Genomic DNA, 19,941 nt, shown 5'->3' on the forward strand with positions numbered 1-19,941 from the left:
GCTACTCACAGACATAACTTTTGCCTGCTGCAGGCCATGTCTAGTGTTTTTTATTCTGTCCATAGCCACTGTGATTTGCATCTATCATATTCTGCCATGATTGCTGATCCTTAAGTCTTTGCTGCATGTTTTGCTGCCTCTCAATGTATGAGAAAAGAATTCTCTTCCAATTTACTTGGGAAAAAAAAAAAAAAAAGAGATAACAACATACTCTTGTTAGTGTTAATCATTTGGGAATCCCTGCTGCCCTTTGGGAACAGCTTTGTTAGGACAATGAAGACAAAATAGAGTCCCTTTCAGATTTTGACAGATGCATTGAAGCCATATAGTGCACTGTCTCTGTTGTATCAGGACAGCACTGAAGTGATGTGATTGCCAGCATGGAGGAGAGGTCTGGGTCGTGTCCCCAGAGGTCATCATTGCCAGCAGGCAATACCTAGAGAGCATATTCCCTGCTCTCCACTAGCTCAAAGGGTCTGATTGTGAGAGCCCCCACACTGACACACACAAACAGAGAGATTATTCTGCAATCTCCATGCTCAGCTTCAGGGCAGCCACAATGTGGTCATTGTTGTAGATGGGGGTCTTCCGTGCCATTGACGAAAACATTGCATCAGAGAGCTGAAGGAGACAAGGTGAAATGCATTTTTAGATAGTGCAGGTAGCACTGACATACAGGCTTCATAGCTGAATGTCCTGACTGCTACTAGCACAACTGAAGATTAGTTATGAATAAATAAATGAAACTCTTTTAAACCTTGCAAGGCCTTTAAATTTTACAAGCTTTTTCTCTATTAAATCTTTAAATCCTAAGACTCGTTAATCAAGTCTTTTTGGTCTAAAAAAAAAAAAAAAAAAAGTACTTTAAAGATAAAAAGGATCTTTGGAAATAAAATTAATTATTTACAGAAGTATCAATTGCAGAATGTTTGTGGAAGGACTGAATATAGCTGATACAGTAATGTGATAGCTCAGCTTATTTTCAAACCAACAGACCAGTGAGATTAATATGATTTTTAATATGAGTTTCAGTAGGCAAGAGAATGAAAAAAAGACTGCTGAAGTTAAGTTGCATTTTGCATCTCACTCAAATACTCTGTTGTTAGAGAAGCTTGTGACACCTCGGTGCAATTAATGAGCACGATAGGTCAAATGCTAGATGTTAGAGAAAGAAAAATGAAACTTTAGAGTCCACTGCCTACATTTTTTCTAATATCTGCAAGATAATCAGAATGAGAAGCAAGCAGAAGGAGTTGGGAAATGTTGCCTGAGATATACTCCTCTCTGTGATTAAAAGCCACTGAGAACAGAGCAAAGGAAGCAAGCAGACAGCAAACTGGGTCACCAGGAAGGAAGCAGAAGACGAGAGATTTGGGGGAAGAGTATTGGCTGAAAACAAGCTGTGAACTGTGCACAGAGGTAGTATTTCCAGTTGCTGGACTCTGCCTGAAGCTTTTACATATTTGAGGAAAAAAGAAAAAGGAAACATTGGTACATGACTGCTTCCTAAAAATTCAAAACAAAAACATAGTTCTTAGCTAAGAGGTAGAAACGTACCTTGCCAATACAAGGTACTATCTCCTTTTCTACATCCAAGAAAAGTTAAGCAGAATGAGAGTAATTGTTTATTTTGTCAGAAGTTGAGTAATAGTTATGATAAACTGTAAGAAAGATTGAGGACAGACAACAACAAAGTACTCTGCTGCTGTTGCATTATTCAAGTGCTATCAACTTCACTGGAATGAGTGAGTACACTGATAGAATGATTGCAATAAGCAAAGGTGGCCTCTGGTGCTCAGAAGAACACCAAAAATGGCCAGGATAATTTGTTCCCTGCTTCTTCCCCTTTCTTGTAAATGTGACTAACTGTGATGGACTTAATTTAGGACTCACTGAATTAAATCAAACGTAATGATCCACAAGAATAAGATGTTTTGTCTCTGTGTAAACAAGGATTGAATGCTGTTTTTAACTACAAGGTGGCTTTATTGCTCCCTGTCTGTTTTATGGATTCTTTACCACCCATTATTTAATTAGACTGAAAACACAAGCCTAGCTTTCTCATTAGTCAGCCCATGAGCAATCATTAGGTGTCACTGAACCAGTTCTTCATGCAGTGTGACTAACCTCTGCTTTGGGGATAGGATAAGAAGTGCTACTGGATCTACCATGGCTATCCTGAAATCAGTGTATGCTGGCAGACCCCCAACAGCTTACTACTGCTCGATATACAAAACATAAATCATAGGTTCAGTGGGCCTACTTTGCTATTGCATTTTGTCAGCATTACAAACACAACAAAGTTGCTAACTAGAGTCACACGCAGACGAATCAACCTCCTTGTGTCCCATGGAAATACCCCTCTTCTTTGCAAATATTGCTCTCTACATGATACCATCATGGTTCTCCTTACTGGCACTCTTCAACCCTTTCTTGTGTGACTGATGCCCAGCAACAGAAGGGTTCTCTGATAACATTAACCACTGTAGTATAGTTTTCCCTTCTTTCATTTTCTTTTGTTTTCAAGTATTTTGGTTTGTATCTGCGTGGGTTTTTGTTTTGTTTTGTTTATAATTGCATCCTGAAAACAGTTTCAGCTCACTCACTGAAGTCACTGTAATTTTTTTTGGTACTTCATCATCCTTTTCTACCAGTGTTTTCCATCTAGGAAGCCAGATCTGAGACCCGTGCTGCATTAAGTTTCAGTCAGCCTTTTGGATTAGCTCACCACTGCTGTACATGTAAGTTACCAGAGGAAATGGAGCATGAAGTTTGTGATTAGTCCTTGTCTAACCAGACTGCTGTTCAAATTTTCTGTAAGAACAATGGACTTGGCTTAGAAGAAAATAAAAACATCCTCATAAACTTCTTTGTAGACACCGAGGAAAAGGGCAAACAAACCAGAAAGACTTAAGGGTGAGAAAGGTATGAGGAATGTAGGTTTCCGGCTATCAGAGTTCCCAAGTGACAGGCAACTTGGGCTTGTTGAGCTATTTCTGAGACAGGCATGCTGAGTCAGTACTCATGTCCTCCAAGACATTAAAAGCAGTGAGGAATATGCTTTGCTTCCTCAGTGGGAATTCTCTCCTTTTTCCTGAAACTGTTTTCAAGAGCTTTGAGTAGAGGAAGTGGAGACAACTGCCATTATTACATAAAACAAGACCACTTCCTCCAGGACAGAAGCTCCAGGTATATGGGTCAAAATGGCAGCCAGAGAACTTTTCCAGCACATGAGACTGAGAATAATTGGAGAAGATTAATACCAGACCACTTGGAAGTAAGCTTCAGTTGTTTACCAATAAGGATAAAGCATCTCTGCCTAATCTTTCTTGTTACAGGAATTTTACACAGTGGGATTTAATCTGTGCTCAAGTTTCAGATATGAGATTCTCAGCAGACTTTGTTCAGTTGATTTTCAAAAAAGCTCCATACTTTTAATATTGTTGTAAATGCACGCTAATTACTCAGTAACCTTTGACGTATTTGGTAAAGCTGGTTGTCACAGCAGTTGTTGCCATGTTACGTGATCTGTTTTCATTTAGCTTTTCGGTATGGTAATATTACAGAACTCACTGTGAGGAGAAAAGAAACAACCCACCAAGCCTCTTTCTTCCTAATATGGTGAAATGAAAAGCCCTGGTTTGAGTTAGCTGTTAGAAGTGCTGATGGAGTCAAAGCCCAGGGATCAGTCTGGTGTGGTGCCCGAAGAGCACAAGGGTCATGGTCAAGACTCACACTGGGAGGGCAGGAAGTGTTTAAATTCCCTGACCATGACTAAGTGATGGAAGGCAGCAAAGTGAAAAAAAAAAAAAGGGGAAAAAAAAAAAAGGAAAAACTCCTCTGCTTATCCCAGCATGCCTTTGACTCCAGCATAGCGAGAGTGTTATTTCTGCAAGTGCTGCTCTGGGCAGTGCTCTAGAGCAGATGTGGAGACTTATTTTTTAACAAAACTTTAACAATACTGGTATCAATATGTAGTGAGCAGCAATGTGGGGGGCTCAGGCAGAACTCCAAGCTACAGAGGAAGTTGGGGAGGGACACAAGCCCTTGGCATAGGCTCTCTCCTTGCACAGTGCTGAGTGGAAAGGGGCCCCAAAGGCCTTGAGAGTGCCAGGAAGCTTTGCCTTTTTCCTTATTTGTGTTCGCTATCACCTCTCAAACAAAGGAGCAAAACTTCTCATAGCAGTGAGCAATTGGCTAGCAGGGACTGCTTCCCCATCCCAGCCCTCTCCCCACTGACTGCACAGTTTTCCTGGCTGTTTCTCAGGGGTTCAGCTTCTCCTTGTTAACATCTCTGCTTCAGGACACTTTGCACAATTCTTGTGATATCTGTGAGGCCCACAGTTTTGTTTCCTTGCTGGTGCTGAAGGAAAAGAGAAAGGCAAATCCAAACAAAAAGATCCCAGGCCCTATACCCACTGCAGTGATGGTTTGTTGGCAGGTACCTCAGTCACCTGAGTTGTGTTGAACAAACACTAAAAGCTCACATCCCCTCAGCAGAAGACTGTGTGGTGAGCATCCAATAGCTTTAACCACATGTGTCACAAGTTCTTCTCACGTTCCATAACTGGAGCTTATCCTAATTAATAACAGTTTCAGCATTATGCTTAAAAACAGTCATTTGCCATCTGTGAGAAGGGAAGAAAAGATAAAAGCACTGAAAGTGACACCTCTTTTCCTGGAGGATATTTGTTTCTATAGCACAACAGCACATTTTGGCCCGCTGAAGTTTGGTCATCCATCTGAAAGCTTTGCTTCTGGGCAGCTAGCTAGTAGCATGTAGGCAGGTTTGCATCCAAATTGTCCACGTTACACACTGCTGTTTTGAGCTCAGAGCTAGAGTGGAAGGAACTGCTCGAGCCCACCCAAGTGGTGGGAGCAGGCCCCAGGACTATAGATCCAGTCAGCTTCATTATATACTGCAATGTTTTTACATCCATTAGGAGACCTTAGAAAAGGAGGGAAATACTGAAAAGGAAGCATCTTTTTTTTAATGGAGTAAAAGTGATGTTTGTGGTTTTAAACAAAGGGCTGTTGGCAGGATGATGCCATAAAGGAAAGGAAGAGAAAGGGAAACTGCATTTGAATTAATTCAGATAAGTGAAGGCCAGAAGACCTTATGACATAATTTTCCATTAATTCCTGCAGTCTAGCTCTCTAGTCATAATTGTGCTACCTCTTGACTCCTTTGTACAAATATTGTGCTGGTTTGTATTACTTTCTACTGTAATTACTGTAATTACAGTTGCAAAAGCTGTTTAAAGTATCGCAGCTGTAATAATGTGACAGAACAAAGTTAGATAAGACTTTTGCAGTGGGTATTTCATAAAATTTTCTGTGAAATTATACAACTGTCTTCACCTGTATGAGTTCACAGTGGGAAAAGAAAAGAACAAAGGAACAAGGGACAAGTTTGTTAGTTTACTAAAAATCCAAAAATTAATTTAAGAGAAGAAATCTTTGTATTGAATTGTAACTTGAAATTTGATTTTTAGTGAATCAATTTTTTTAAACAGTGATCAAAATCTTCTGTTTGTCCTAAAATATATGATTTCACTTTTAAGATTTTTTAAAAAGATTTTATTTATTTTAAAGTTCTTTTTTAAAAATACTTTAAACAGAATTTTCAAATGGAGAAAGTAATTATTCTTCTGATCTAAATCATCTCATATTTTTCTTTATAATATGCACAGTTAGTGGGGACAAGATGATACATTTCAGTGTTCCCAACTCTGATTATTTTTCCTCAAAAGTATTTCAGCGCGTAAACAAAATAGAAAGAGACAGAAAGAAAAGCTGAGGCACAAAGAAGTTAAAATCCTTTTTTATTGTCTCATTAGAAGAGTAGCAGTATTAGATATAAAAATTGTATCTCCTGAGTTCCCCTCTTGGATGTAAAACATTAAAAGTCTTTAAAGAGATAAACTGTTAGAAGAAAACAAATCTCCAGTCATGACTTCTCTGAGCAAGAGAAATCATGAAGACCACCAGAACTGTGCACTTTGCTTCCAATGTCTTGTTCCTGGTCTTCCTGGTACAGCCACATTTGAAACCCTGGTTGCACGTCCAGTCTGCATATTAGAAAAGTAAAATATTTTTAGTTTTCATCTCTGTCTCTTTTCAGAAAATCTCTTCCTCGCTGCCGAAGAATTAACAGGATGCTTTCCAATGAGTCAATGCCAACAAGTCCTCCAGTATTCACTCGCTCCAACTCTCAGGCCTCTGTGGACAGCACCTCCATGGAGGACTTCTGGTGCGAAGTGGAGAGCATCAAGGAGAGCAGTGAAGATGGGCCTGAAGAAGCATCACTCTTGGAGTTCAAACCTGCTGATGGTAAGCACATAAACACCACTTCTTCTCCACACCTTAGCATTTCCTGATCTCTTTGGTGATGCTTTTCTCTCTTTCCCTATTATGAGCAAGATTAAAATACGGATTTCTTTGAGTCAGGAAAGAGAAGCACTAAAAGAAAACTTTATCTCCAGCATTTAATAATCTAAACCAAAATCCATTAAAGGACAGAAAAGTTCAATTAATATATTGGAATTTTCCACTTTCTGGCTTTTATGAAGTAGAATTATGAAAGTCTTGAAGAAGTTTTTAGCTAGATATCACTTTGTGTTATCAAGTTTGGTGGCTGCCTGTTTCTCTGAAATTGACTTGAGGAGATATTATAGATGAGTCCAAGTATATAGATGACTACATTCTTCAGCTTCCTTACTTATTAAAACTTACTGATCTCTTCCATGAATTACATCTGGAACAAGTCCTCTAACTTTTCCCAGTTATGATTCCACTTACAAATGTATTTTATTATACAATACAAAATACCAGGTGTTAACGTAAGACAAAACTGAAATTTTTCTGAGGCCAAGGCCCACTGATTGTTGCAGCCACTTTGAGGATCAAGGCCACTAGCCTGGGAATAGCTGATCTAAAGATAGATTTTGAAAGAATGGTGTATTCTCTTCACGCTGTTGTTAATATGAGTGAAGTGTGCTTTTCTTACCTTTACATGCAATAGGATATCATTAATTTTGCTACCAGGAAAAGCGTTGAAAAGGGTAAAGGATGTTACTTTATTTTGTAATCAAATAAGTAATCATTCATGATAAGTATCCAACAGAGAGGTATCTAGCTCTAACTACATGCTGTTTCCATGGGGAATGACATCCACTGACTAGCTCTAGTCTCCTCTCTTGGGAATAAAAGTAGAAGACCTCCATTTACCAGAAATCTGTATTCAGTAAGGGACAAGATCTGCCAGCTTAAAACCAAGCTGCCCTTTTTTTTGTTGGCCTGTGATCTCAAATAAAGATAGGTGGAAGTGTAACTGAAAAATTATGGTTATTGTTACAGAAAAGCAATCTGCCTCAGTTTGCCCTTATTGGGAAAGCGTGCTGTTGCCACTAAGGCTATCAGCGTTCTTGGTTATGTTAGGAAAAACACCACCAGCAGATCAAGGGATGTGACTCTTCTGTTCCACTCAGCACTGGTGGGGACGCGTTTGGAGTACTGTATTCAGTTCTGGGTTCCCCAGCACAAGATGAGATCGTGAACATCATGGTATTTCCCTCATGCAATTATCAGTGTGAATGATATGTCCATGACTTTTCCCCAACATTAGGGGAAGGTTGCAAGCCAGTTAAATTAATAGGACAAGGAAATGCAGGAGCCTATTTTACCAGTTCTCAAAAACTTTTCTGTTGCTCTCATGACTGCTCAGCTAACTCTTCACACCAATGCAAAGTGTAGTGTAGTTCCATACTATCCTTCATCTGATTTCTCCTCATTACATTGCATTGATTTTTTTCCTCTCTGTCCCAAATTAAAAATGTGACTGCAGTGTAAAATGCAATACATCTCCACACTTCATTTACCTTTATATTGTTGTTTTACACACTTATGTAGTACATACACCCACACACAACCACGGAGTTCTTCTAGCTATTAACTTCAGTAATATATTCAGTCTAAGATTATAAATCTTGGAAATAATTATGAGTTCTATTAAAATACTAATAGGTTAATACCCCTTGACGAGGATCAAAACACTGAAAATCAATGTGGAAGTCCCCAGTGTAAAATAAAAACAAATATTCATCATCTTGTCAAGATCTCTTTGAGAAGAAAAGGTGCAGAATCCTTAAGAAACCAAAAGGACTATAGCAGCCAGACACTAGTGATATTGTCAAAGACACAATTCTGCATTTGCCACTCAGATGTGTAATAAGAAGACTTACTCTGCTGATATGTAACTAAGGACAAGAAAAAGTAGATCATAATAAATGGCATGAGATGAAAATGTAGGGAAAGTGAAAGTCAGGGTGTTTAAAATCACTGTGACATGCAGAACTGCTATTAATACTTAGTTTTAGAAGTTTGAGATGAGATATTTGGGCTTATATCTGAAATTCAAAAAAGGCACATACCTATTCTAGCAGTCTCTGAGAGCCAAAGAAAACTTTTGCCAATGGGCCCTCTCTATTATCTGTTTATCTTCTGATGGATTAGGATTAACAACAATGACCCTGCCGAATGAGTAGCTACTACTGTAAAAAATAATATTTTTTAAAACAATATAGGTTTGTTAGCTCTTACTTAAACTTATTTTCATAAACTTTTTGAGAGTTTTTCTGTCTTAAGCCTACATTTGTAAGCAGCTGAAACAGAAAAAGGGAAAAGGCCAGAGAAAACAGTCACAAGGGTGCCTGGTAAACAGACAGAATTACATGTCTACTTTACTATTTTTCATTGCATCATAAAAACCATGTTTGATTAAAAACAAAATTCTTAGAAATAATGTCAGGACAAAAGCCAAAATGAATATAATTTGGAAAATGAAACATGAATGGTTGTGGGTAGGACAGCAACACTCAGAAATGGAAAGAAGTCTTGTTAGGAAGAAGAGTGAGGATGGCAGAACAACCTCAGCATCAAAACTAATGGAGGAGGAATGGAAATCCTGTCATCCTGTCTCCATTGTGATCCTTTCAGCATCTACGATCCGTTTTGTGGCATACAAGACCCCAGCCTAATGCAGAGCTGAGTTTTTAAAGGCAGTTATTTTTGTAGAGCTTTGTGAAGAGACTAGGCAGTTAGCCGTGAAGCCAGTGATGGCACATGTGTATGCTCTTTCATTTGCCCCCACCAATCAAGACTCTAGTTCTCTTTTTTTGTGTGTCAAACAGTCAAAGTGAAGTAAACTGGTGTTTGTCAATCTACCTGCAGTCCAATTTTACCAAGAGGAGGCAATAAAGAAAGAATGAGAAGATGAGCATATCATTAACAGCAGTGCTGCAAGAGGGACAATGAGTATATAGACTAGTTACTTTACAGAACAGTCTGAAAATTAGTCAATTTCCTCTTTGGTGTGTTTATTTGTAATATCTTTCCTGCAGTCAAAGCTGAAATCCAATTATTGTTTTGATTGCTTTGTTTCAAGCAGCATATTGCTGAGGCAGGATTGGTCACAGGCAGAATAAAAATGAAGGCTCTTAAAATCTTCTCTGTGATAAGACATCTAAAAAGACTATAATTATTTGCTTTAGAAAGCAGATAAATGAAAAGGCAGTGACAACAAAACTTAAAACTACAAAGTGAGCCAGAAAAGGTAGATTGGAAGCATCTCCCTGTTCTACAGTGACAGGGAATATTCATCTAAGGTAGCAGGTAGCAGTACAAGCCGAAACTCAAAGAAAGAAAACACTGTTTCACACTGTGTATAATCTCACTGCGGAGCTGGTTCATAAGTTGGCATTAAGCAGGGCAAAAGGAGGTATTAGTTATTGATCTGGGTGTCCAGAACCCCTGGGAAGTAGATTATTAGCCAGTCTTTAACTAGTAGAAATCAGGATGACATCTAAAAGTTAGCTATTTCTGCACCTTGCACCTCTACCTGACTTCTTTGATACCTACTCCTACTTGCTTTTTAGTGAGTGGCTCTGGCTCTTACTTATCTTGTCCGAGTGACTATTGGACTGTCTGAACTCTGAACATCAAACTTTTCTCCACTGGTCACCTTTCCAAAGTGTTTGATTACCAGCTGATGGAGGGTTTTTAAAGCATCTTTAATCTTCTCATCATTTGTGTGCAAACACACTGCTGTAATGTATACATTACTTCAGTATTTTTGTTTACTTAGAATACCAATTTAATTTCTACCTACATGGCTTCATCTGACAGGACATGGTCTAAGTGGGAACTGAGGATTTATTAACTTGCATGAGGAGTTGGCCTTCAGCAAACTTGCTGCATCAGGCTGCCGTCTTCACATGAAGACGTTATTGTACAGGTTAAAAATACCTCCTCTGATCTAAACCTCCCTTGTGCAGACAGTGTTAAACTGAGAGTTGGTAGTATGGTTACAAAAGCTGAATTAACTTAGAATCTTGGCCTAAGAAAGATTGGAAGTGGAGCCTTCCGGAGGTAAAGGCAGACACAGCAGTCCTCCATGCTACCTCCCTTCCTTCCTGCCCTTCTCTACTTCTCCATTAAGACCACGTTATGCTCTCTTCCTCCACAGAAGGGGAACTGGAGGCCGAGTGGCTGCAGGATGTAGGCTTATCTACCCTGATCTCAGGAACTGAGGAGGAGGATGGCCAAGCCCTGCTGTCCACTCTGACTCGAACACAAGCTGCTGCCGTACAGAAGAGGTACAACACATACACTCAGACCCTGAGGAAGAAGAACAAGCATACGGTCCGGGATGTGCGAGACATCTTTGGCACCAATGACTCTTCTGTAAGTAGCTAATGAGTTTGAAAGAATGGTTTTGAGCTTTTTTTTTTATTTTTAATTTTTAAGTGTTTTACAAGTAGTACATGAATGCTTCTACTAGACAGAAATCTTTTCTGCTGATGGTCCACAGCCAGCCAATACAAGTTCCTAACACTAAGTCCAGGCTTGTAGTGCTGTATTTGCTACATTTTGAGAGGAAAGGAAGAAACCAAATAAAATAGATGGCAGACAATTTTGTAGTTAACCTTCAGCACAATGTCGTATCTATTGCCAGCCCTTCTCCTGAAACCTCCTTCCAAGACTAACATTTACTCCCTTATTTTTTGGAACTTGATGAGTTACTCTTGGCAGTTGTTCAAATTTTTTCTAACTTCTGGGGATGCTTGCTATTTTCTCAACAGTCCCAGCAGTGAAGTAAAGCTTCTCTAATGAAGCAACTGGGGTTCAAATATGCATAAGCAATTAAACACCTGCCAGCACAATTGCAACTGGTATGCTGGCAGTTACATTTCACTTACATAGCCAACAAAAATCTATTAACTATTCATTTATTTCACAGCATCAGAAACAAGTATTGCCCCTAGTGAATTCATCCATTTTTCCCTGAGGATAGCTTTAAGACTACCAATTCTGATCCCTTCACTGTTTGATTTAGGTGAATGCAGTCAGCCATGAAAATTCAGCCCAAAGCAACATTTGATTTTGGATGAGTGACTCGTGATACCTTATTAGGGGACCACCAATAAGCTCATGAATTCACCTTTAAAATCAAACTTCTTATTATTACAAAAATCTAGGAAACTTCTTATATGAAATTGTTTTATCCTTTTCTATTTGTCCTACCTTTTCTTCAAGAACTGGTATCCTGAATGAATTTAAAAAAAAAAAGGGGGGGGGGATGACAGGGGAGAAGGAAGAAATAAAATTGTAGCTGCATAATTATTTTAAGATAACAAAAATATAGTGTCTAGTGGATTAATTTTTTTGTCTCCACTTAAAATTACCTGGGATCCTTATTGCCTTACCTCTGTGTGATAGACAAATCCCACAGATATTTCTAGAAGCACCTAGTAGTTTCCTGTCGGCAGACTTTCTTGCATGAGAAATGCTTAGCATGTTTGCATGAACATTAAAAAGCTGTGGCATTTCTTATTAGATTAGCATACTTCTTTTGCTTCAAGTATCTGTATGCGTTAAAGCACTTATAATTTTTAATAATGCTATCAAAGCTTAAGTTTTCTAACAAATTTAAATCTGGCAAACAGTGATTGTAACTCAGATGGGCACACTACTGATCTTTTCCTGACCTGCTTATTTTTCTCTGCTATTTTTCACTTGCTAAAGGAATAAGAAATTTCCCATTCATTGTCCTTTAATTCATTGTTTTACATCCTCCAAAATTCAGCTCTCTCATTTGTTTTGCATTGTGATAACCTGAAAAAAAAAGACCGAAAAAGTAATTAAGACCTTTATTTCTTCCCCCAAAAATATGCAGTTCTACAGGGTGCTTGCCTAAGAGTTAAACACAGATATACAAACACAGCTGCAGAAAACACCATCACCACCCTCCAAGAGATTACAAAGCAGATTGTATTTCCAAAAGCCTGCAAGGTTCCCAACACCCTTTAAATATTCCCATTAACCATTGCTCCTATCTCTTCTGCTTCTTATGGGATTTAGAAAACCCATCCTAATTATCAGCTTTTCTGGGATGGATGGATGGATGAGTGCATTTGCAGAATGCAGCAGATCAGCATTTTAGGGGGTGTTAGCTGAGGTTTCCATATCCTGAACAGCTCTGTGTGAGGCAGTGGCAGCTAAAACAGGTCCTCACGCTCAGCTGAGTCTTTGAGCATGGCACTGCAGCTGTCAGAGAATCTTTGTGATGAATTGGTTTGGGAAAGTGATCTGGATTTTAAAAAAAGCTCCAAAAAAAAAAACAAGAGCAGCAGGGGACAGCGAGGAGCAAGTCTTTTCAGCATGGCTGCTGAAGAGATACTGATATAAAGACTATGCAGGAAGTTCTTTGCTCTCCCATCTGGTTTTGTTGTTTGTTTTTTTTTTATTTTTTGATAGGAAGTGAGAGCAGGTGGGGCAGAAATGAATATGTTGCAAATAGCCAAACAGCTCTAATTGCTTCAGGTAACTCTATAATCCTCCCCTGTAGGAGGATAGATTTCCACCTTCTTCCCAACAACCTGAGCATTACAGAAAGGGACACAAGATGGATTACTCTTTTCAGTGCCTAATGATGAGAGGTGATTAGCTCACTAAGGTCACCTGAGATGAGATTTACAAGACCATTGAAGCTGTATAAATAGTTGACATCCCAGGGTAAAGAAAGAAGGAAGAGAAAGATTTGCCTTATTTTCTTTTGTCTGTTCTCAAAATCTTTGCTTGCTTGATTTTTATTTTTATTTTTTTAATTTTTTTTCCTGTTACTGTCTGGCAGCCAGCTCCTGTGTGGATCAACACTAAGCAAAGGGTACTAGGGCAGGAGCATTCCCTGAACAGCCCAAAGGGCCTGAAGTGAAAGGAAATGAAGCTACATTTCCCTACTTTTTCTTCTAGCAGGATGGTGCAGTGAATGCTGAAGGCAAAATCCATTGCTTGTGACACTTTGTCCCTGTGAAAGAACTTTGGGGAAGCACTTTATTCCAGATAAGGTGCTCTACTTCAGGAAGGCTGGTATCAACAGGCTCCGCTAGCAGCCACATTGTAAGGATTCAAATTGGATGGTTTATTAATCATAGTGGCCTGATTTTCCTTGCTGTTGATTCCCTGCTGCTTCCATCAGAAGCCATCAGCACTGCTAGTGCCCAAAGCTTAAAGAAATCAGCAGCAGAATATAAATTCATGGAGAAACATAGATTTATTATTGGAGGAAGGAGATGTAGTATCATGCTCATCAGTAGCCCTAACCCTGTCTGTTGGGGTCTACTAAAACTTCTCAAGAGTTTTCTGAGAATTTTACTTGAGCAATACAGGAAAAAATAATGTCCTAATTAAGAAAGAATTGCTAACTAACCCAGAACTATTTGCATGAAAAGGCAGTTGTAATGGCACCACTTGGAAATATGAATTTAACTAAAGCACTGGCAATTTGTATCCTGACTAGAGGTATAGGTCTACCTCTTTTATTTTCCTTTGCAGTAGGGCTGGCAACAGAACTGTGTTGGTTTGGTGCTCCAACAATTTATTTTTATGTCTTCTACAATGAGGTTAACTACAAAAGAAATGACTATCTCATCTCCATCTTCTTCTTGCCCTTCTGGTTTCTTCTCCCCATTGGAAATTCCTGTGTATGTTATGCAGTAAACACTGGGCTCATTTTTAGTATCAGGAACTGAGAACTTTCTATTGAATCACTTTCAGTAAGAAATGAGAGTATATGAAGTCTAGCACTGATTGGACCTCCAGCCAAATGAATAACGCTGTCCTAATTTGGGTAAGGATACAATTTGACCCTCAGCCTTTGGCATTCATTAAGACATAAGATTCCAAAGTTTTTAAATCTTTTTACAATACGGAACCAAAAAAAATCATTTGTTGAAAAGATTTTATCCCTATTGCCCTAAGATTCAAAACAAGATAATAAATCAAAAGCTCCTATTGGTTGCATTTGGAAATTTCTACTCTTTAACTGCCAATGCATTACACGATGTTATGATGTGGAATACCGATAACAAAAACCCTAAAACTACGAAAAAAGGAAAAAGAGATTTTTTTTCTTTATATACTCTCCCTGTGAAGGCTGGGAAATGAGAGGAAGGATATGGTTTGTTTGTTTGCTTTTTAAATGTTTTCTTGCTATCCAGCTGCCACAAGCACTAGCAGTCTTCAGGCTGAGTGAAAGGCAGAGCTGTGCTCTCAGCTCCATTTTCCAATCCAGCTGTGCTTAGTAGAAGCTGCTGGCAGCAGCATCTTCACTGTTGATTTCACTTGTGTATCAATGGAGCAAGACTTTTCCTCAATAAGCCAGAATCACAGTGAATTTATTCTGATTCTGATTGTAAGGTCAGACATTTTGAGTAGCAAAAGTAGATGAGCCAGTTGCTTGTTTACCATTAATTCCTCCATCTGGAAGATGAATGATTATGCTTATGTTTGATTTTCTGAAATCATAGAGGCAAGTTTTTCAGACCTCTAAATTTCCATATTCCCACCTGAAATTTACATTCCTTTTTTATGTCTGAAAAACATCTGTAGACATGTTATGTGATTTTATGATGACAGCATCACACAGTTCTCCATGAAAAAAAATCTGTGGTTTGTATGGTGTACTGGCAAAGGAAGTCTGTGTGACTCAAATCCTGTTTGCTATCAAGTTCTCAGCCCGTTAAATGGACTCTCTCAGGAGCGATTGTATTCGTGTTACATTTGACTTTGTTACCCAGGTAACTTAGTGGATAAAACCGATTGAAACAACTGTACTCTTGTTTCAGGTGTGCAACTGGAAAAGCTGCCTGCCTCTTAAACATGTGACATTTTTCATTAGGAAAAGACAATAAATACTGCCATGAGGCACTGCAACTTTTTGATAAACAGCTGATGTAGCAATTTAGAGAGCAAGTTAAGAGCTGCTGCTCCAGCTTTATAGGGGCTCTTAGCTGTGTGTTCAGTGAGACAGGGGCTGCCCCTTAAGACTCAGGGTTGGGATGCAGCAGGTTTCAGGCAGGGGTCCCTAAGCAGGAAACAAAGGACAGCCAAAAAACATATATATAAGACTGGCTGGGAGAATTGTAGTGGTTTTCACTTGATACCATTCAGAGCATTTTTAAATTATTGCCTTTTGTTTACCAAAAAAGTGTAGGTGTGGTGCTACTCTCCATATACACACACAGATGCTTGGATTTGTCTTTATCAGGCCCAAACCTGTCAAGTACAAGGGCAAATCCAAGAGGACAGGGGGAGGTGATTGTGCCTGGATGTCACCTCGGACTTCAGTCCTTTCTCCACAATGCTGCACATACTTCTCCTATTTTCATACACTGCAGAATGATTTCTGCAGCAGAAAGATGGAATTAATGTTTTTTATTCTCCTCGAAACAATATTTTCAGTTCTCTGATAAAGTGTTAGAATATAATCTATTGGTGGAGAACAGTCCAGTATCTGCCAGGTGCTTGGGATGTTCAGGATGTGTCAGTGTCCACAAGATTTGTGAGCAAAGTGACTAAAACCAGGATGGATTACAATTTGAAAAGGATCTTTCACTTAGTACAATTACATACAGCAATTTATTTAGCTAATTTCAGTCATCATGCAGGGCAGGACTCATTAGCTACAGTGAGCTGCAATATCGCCACATCAACGTGATCCAAATCTGTGCAGCCTGGCGAAGATTAATTCTGAGGCTCAGTTATGAAAAATGTACTCAGTTATGAAAAATCACAACAGGTTGTTTAAACTTGGCAAAGAGTGTAAGCTGAGAATGATTCACTGTTTCTTAAACTGTAGCAGTTTCTGTCCATAGACATTGACTTTCACTGTAGTCTGATCATTTTTCCTTGCCTATCAGCCCACATTTGAGACAGTTCCAGTGTCATCAGTTCCTTCTAATGGTATCCAGCTTCCTGGGCAGAAGCCAGTTTGGAAATCAGTTAGCTGTGAGTATGCCAACGTGTAATCAGTGTTCACTTCCTCCTAGAAAAATGATAGACAGAGAGATCCTTTGTGGTTCTGAGCTCAGACCCCTCCTTCATGTTAGGGTTATGCTGCATATATTTTGTTAGAATGTTTTCAGCTTATTGTCATGTAGGAACCAAAGTTTTCCATTCAAGACTGGTGTTGTAAAGACACAGACTGCTGCCTCTGAGGTGTCTATATCTAAAACTTACCAATCATTGCAAGGCTGGGATTGTGAATGTAACCTTCAAACAATATGGTGCAGAATTTGCCCAAAATATGTCAACAGTATATTTTCTTGCTAAGAATTATAACAAGATGCATGTATTCTCCATATTTCTTCTCCAGTACTGCAGATATTGTAAAGATAGAAATTATCACTTTTCTGACTCTCCCCTATTATTCTAGTTTACTGATAGTGTCAGTTTGGACATCCCTTAAACACTTTGCCCTAACAGTTATTAACAGCATTAGTGGACATGATTAGCTCTTTTTTACTTATTTTTTTTTTCTTTTTTTCAGTTAGCTGTCAGCGGCCTTCCAAGGCAATGTCCATCTTTTGTTTTGGATGCACTTTCCATCATCATTATTCAGGGCTTAACTAAAGGATAATTAAAAGTGTTAATTTATTACTAGTATAATTATATTAAATTTTATGTGTGTATATATATATATATATATGTGTATACATACATATAAAGAGCTTCTAAAATAGTTTCATAGATATTCACCTTTTTGTATAGTGCCACAGACATTTATCTTGATTGCACAGCCTGATCATTTCCCTGCTGGTACCTCTGCCCTGCAAATAGTTGTATTAGAACAGACAGGGGAAAAAACACTCAGGGCTATGGGAGAGAGAGGGTCTGTGGTCTGGGAATGCTTCTTAAAATCCCTTGCCCATTGAGTAACATCTATGACCACAGATCAGAAGCCATCTAATAATCTACCCCACTTTTTCATGCCAGAATTTCCAAACAAAGTTTCCCACAACAAAATGTGTTAAGAAGGTGATTAAGTACCTTCACCTGTAAATCCAATTATTCAAAAATCATGGGGCATGAACAAGTTTATAACATGTGTAATGCTTTTGAGTTCAACTTCTGATTTCCACGGCTTTTGAACGCAGTTGTGTCACATTAGTAAAATCTTCTCTGCAGTCCTGGGGGCTGAAATTTGATATCTCCTTTAATGAAAACCATTATACTGTACAAATTGTGACAGTCCAGGAGCTGGACTTCAATAAAAAATGTTAAATTGCCCTCAAATATGACAGATGAGTCATAAAAGTTGACAACACTGGAACTCAAGCCTGTTACCACACTTTGGATTCCATGACAATAGGATATTTCTGGACTTGACTGTACTGATTTCAGAAATTTTCCTTTGGCATCTACTAATTTCAGGAATCAATTGAAGTTTAAAGTAGAGCAGTAAGTAGAAATAGCATTTTTCAAATGGTAAGAAGATTGTACAGTGAGCCCTGCTGTGATGCTATGCACCTGAAAGAGCAACTATAAGAAATCTGTGCATGTGTGTATGTGGTCACGTAAAATATATGCATGTCGCTGATTGTAAATAAGTCAACAGTGACCTGAAAATCTATGTCGACAGCTTTTTTTTTTTTTTTCTGCCAGGAACTTTTGGATTTAATTGTTCATTACGCAAGTGCCAGCAGAATTTGCTGGCCTAGATAGACAGGGATAGAGTACAAAAGCTTGGTAATTCCTGATAAACAGGAAGTTACAACTTGACTATCTTTCTCACGAAAAGCAACAAGTAAAATAATCTAACATGAAAATAGGGATTTCACTTCTAAGGGGTTATTTCCTCCAGACAAAACAGGAATGTACTGTGTTTTACACTGAAATTCCTCTTTGAAGCACTTCCTTTATTATTTTCTTAAGACTTCTGTCATCATGGTTCAATTTTTTTGTGTCTTTGTCCTGAATGCAAGCATACGTTCAGGGTTTATATGTGGTTTCCCTTATTTTCAGCTAATAGCTGTCTAGACTGTGGACTAGATAAAGGCAGTTCATCTATAACAGAAGAGCTCTCCTATGAGGTCTCTTTCTCAGAATCCATTACAGTCCTTCCAAAAACCCGAGAGTGGACAAAGAGCCAGAGGTTCAGAAAGGAAGACTCCGCTTTGCCAGTAAGTTTGTTTTCTATGTATTTACTCAGTTGTTTCTGTTGGGTTTTTGTTGTTGTTCTCAGTTGTTTCTGTTGGGTTTTTGTTGTTGTTGCTGTTGCTTTGTATTTTTCACCTACTAATTTCCTGCTTTATATCTTCGGCACCTTGGAGGCTGTTAAGGCACATTAGCTGTACTTTGCTGTTTGTGCTTTATATAGAGCTCCCACCATTCTGCCATACGACTGATTCCCAGATGGGCATAAAGGTAAACAGGATATTCAAGCCTCATTTTCAGTTGTACCCATCACAAATGAGCATGGGTAACTGAATCCACAAATAATGCATCGCCTGCACATCAAAAATGAAGACCAGTTACTGGCACTAATACTAGCAATCATTTTCATTACTGATCAGCTCTCCTATTTTTTTCCCGGACTGATTATCTGCTTTTATTAACACGTGGCTTTAAAATTGGTTCACAGATAAAGGGGGGGGGGGGGGAAGCAAGGCTTAGTCCTGTATCAGTACTGATTGCCTCCTATCATTATTCAGTGCAGTTCCACTATAGGAGATAACACATGAATGAAATGAAGTTTACCATGTTGTATCATCCAACAAGACTACATAAGCGTCCATGCCATTTTCCAGAATTATCCCTTGAATTCAATAGATAATTTCTTATTTCTGTCTGTCCTTAGAGCTTCCTGGAAATTTGAATTCATGCCCGAGATACCACCTTTTTAGGGAAATGTATGAAATAGCTGTAGATTACTTGGAAACATCTGAACATCATGATTTCCTGAGGTCCTGAATTGTTACTGTCCGCACAGGCACTGAATTCTCTAAGAATGATCAGTGTATCCATCTCAGGCACCACCAAGGAAGAAGCAGAAATGCAGAAGCAAACTTCCTTGTTGAAAGGAGAGATAGGAACTAAACAGGCTGCAACTAGTGTGAAATCCATTTGCTTTAGTGTGTCTCTTTTTCTTGTGTTGGAGATAATTTGGCATCCATTGAAGAATAAAGTTATCTCTACGTTCATGGTAATTCTCAAAAGCCAAAAGTTCCTCCTTGGTCCTTGTAATAGTAAATGTAAGACTCCCACCCTAACAGGTAAGAGGTGTTGCACTGAATATTTTGGACTTATGGATGCATCATTGCTAAGTTTTAAAATGCTAGTATTATGCTTGAGGTGGACTATTGTGCATGTAGGACAACATTCTGATTACTTGGAAGAGTACGCAAGAAATATGGCAGCTCATCAGAGACAGAGACTTTCTAAATGAAGTCAGTAATCATATCTGTTGGTGTTGGCATTTTTCTTGGTTCATGGTATATGTTTTTTTTCCCCATAGTTGCCCAGACTGTAAAATATATTTGCACGAAATTGCCTCTTGCTCACTCTGTGTCACAACTCAGCATGTCCTCTGCAGCTTCCAAA

General features: G+C 38.7%; 1 protein-coding gene across 4 annotated transcripts in view; it reads left to right on the plus strand.

Annotated features, from left to right (window-relative positions):
- The window catches only part of ARHGAP28 (Rho GTPase activating protein 28), a 76,049-nt gene that overhangs the window by 33,565 nt on the left and 22,543 nt on the right, over positions 1-19,941 (plus strand). For all 4 annotated transcript variants that reach the window (XM_048938528.1, XM_048938529.1, XM_048938527.1 and 1 more), the window contains 4 exons: positions 6,125-6,333; positions 10,526-10,743; positions 16,260-16,347; positions 18,364-18,521. In XM_048938528.1, coding sequence (XP_048794485.1) covers positions 6,125-6,333; positions 10,526-10,743; positions 16,260-16,347; positions 18,364-18,521 — 673 coding nt within the window. The remainder of the gene's footprint in view (positions 1-6,124; positions 6,334-10,525; positions 10,744-16,259; positions 16,348-18,363; positions 18,522-19,941) is intronic.

This window comes from Lagopus muta, chromosome 3 (assembly GCF_023343835.1).
Source record: "Lagopus muta isolate bLagMut1 chromosome 3, bLagMut1 primary, whole genome shotgun sequence".
Lineage (NCBI taxonomy): Eukaryota > Metazoa > Chordata > Aves > Galliformes > Phasianidae > Lagopus > Lagopus muta.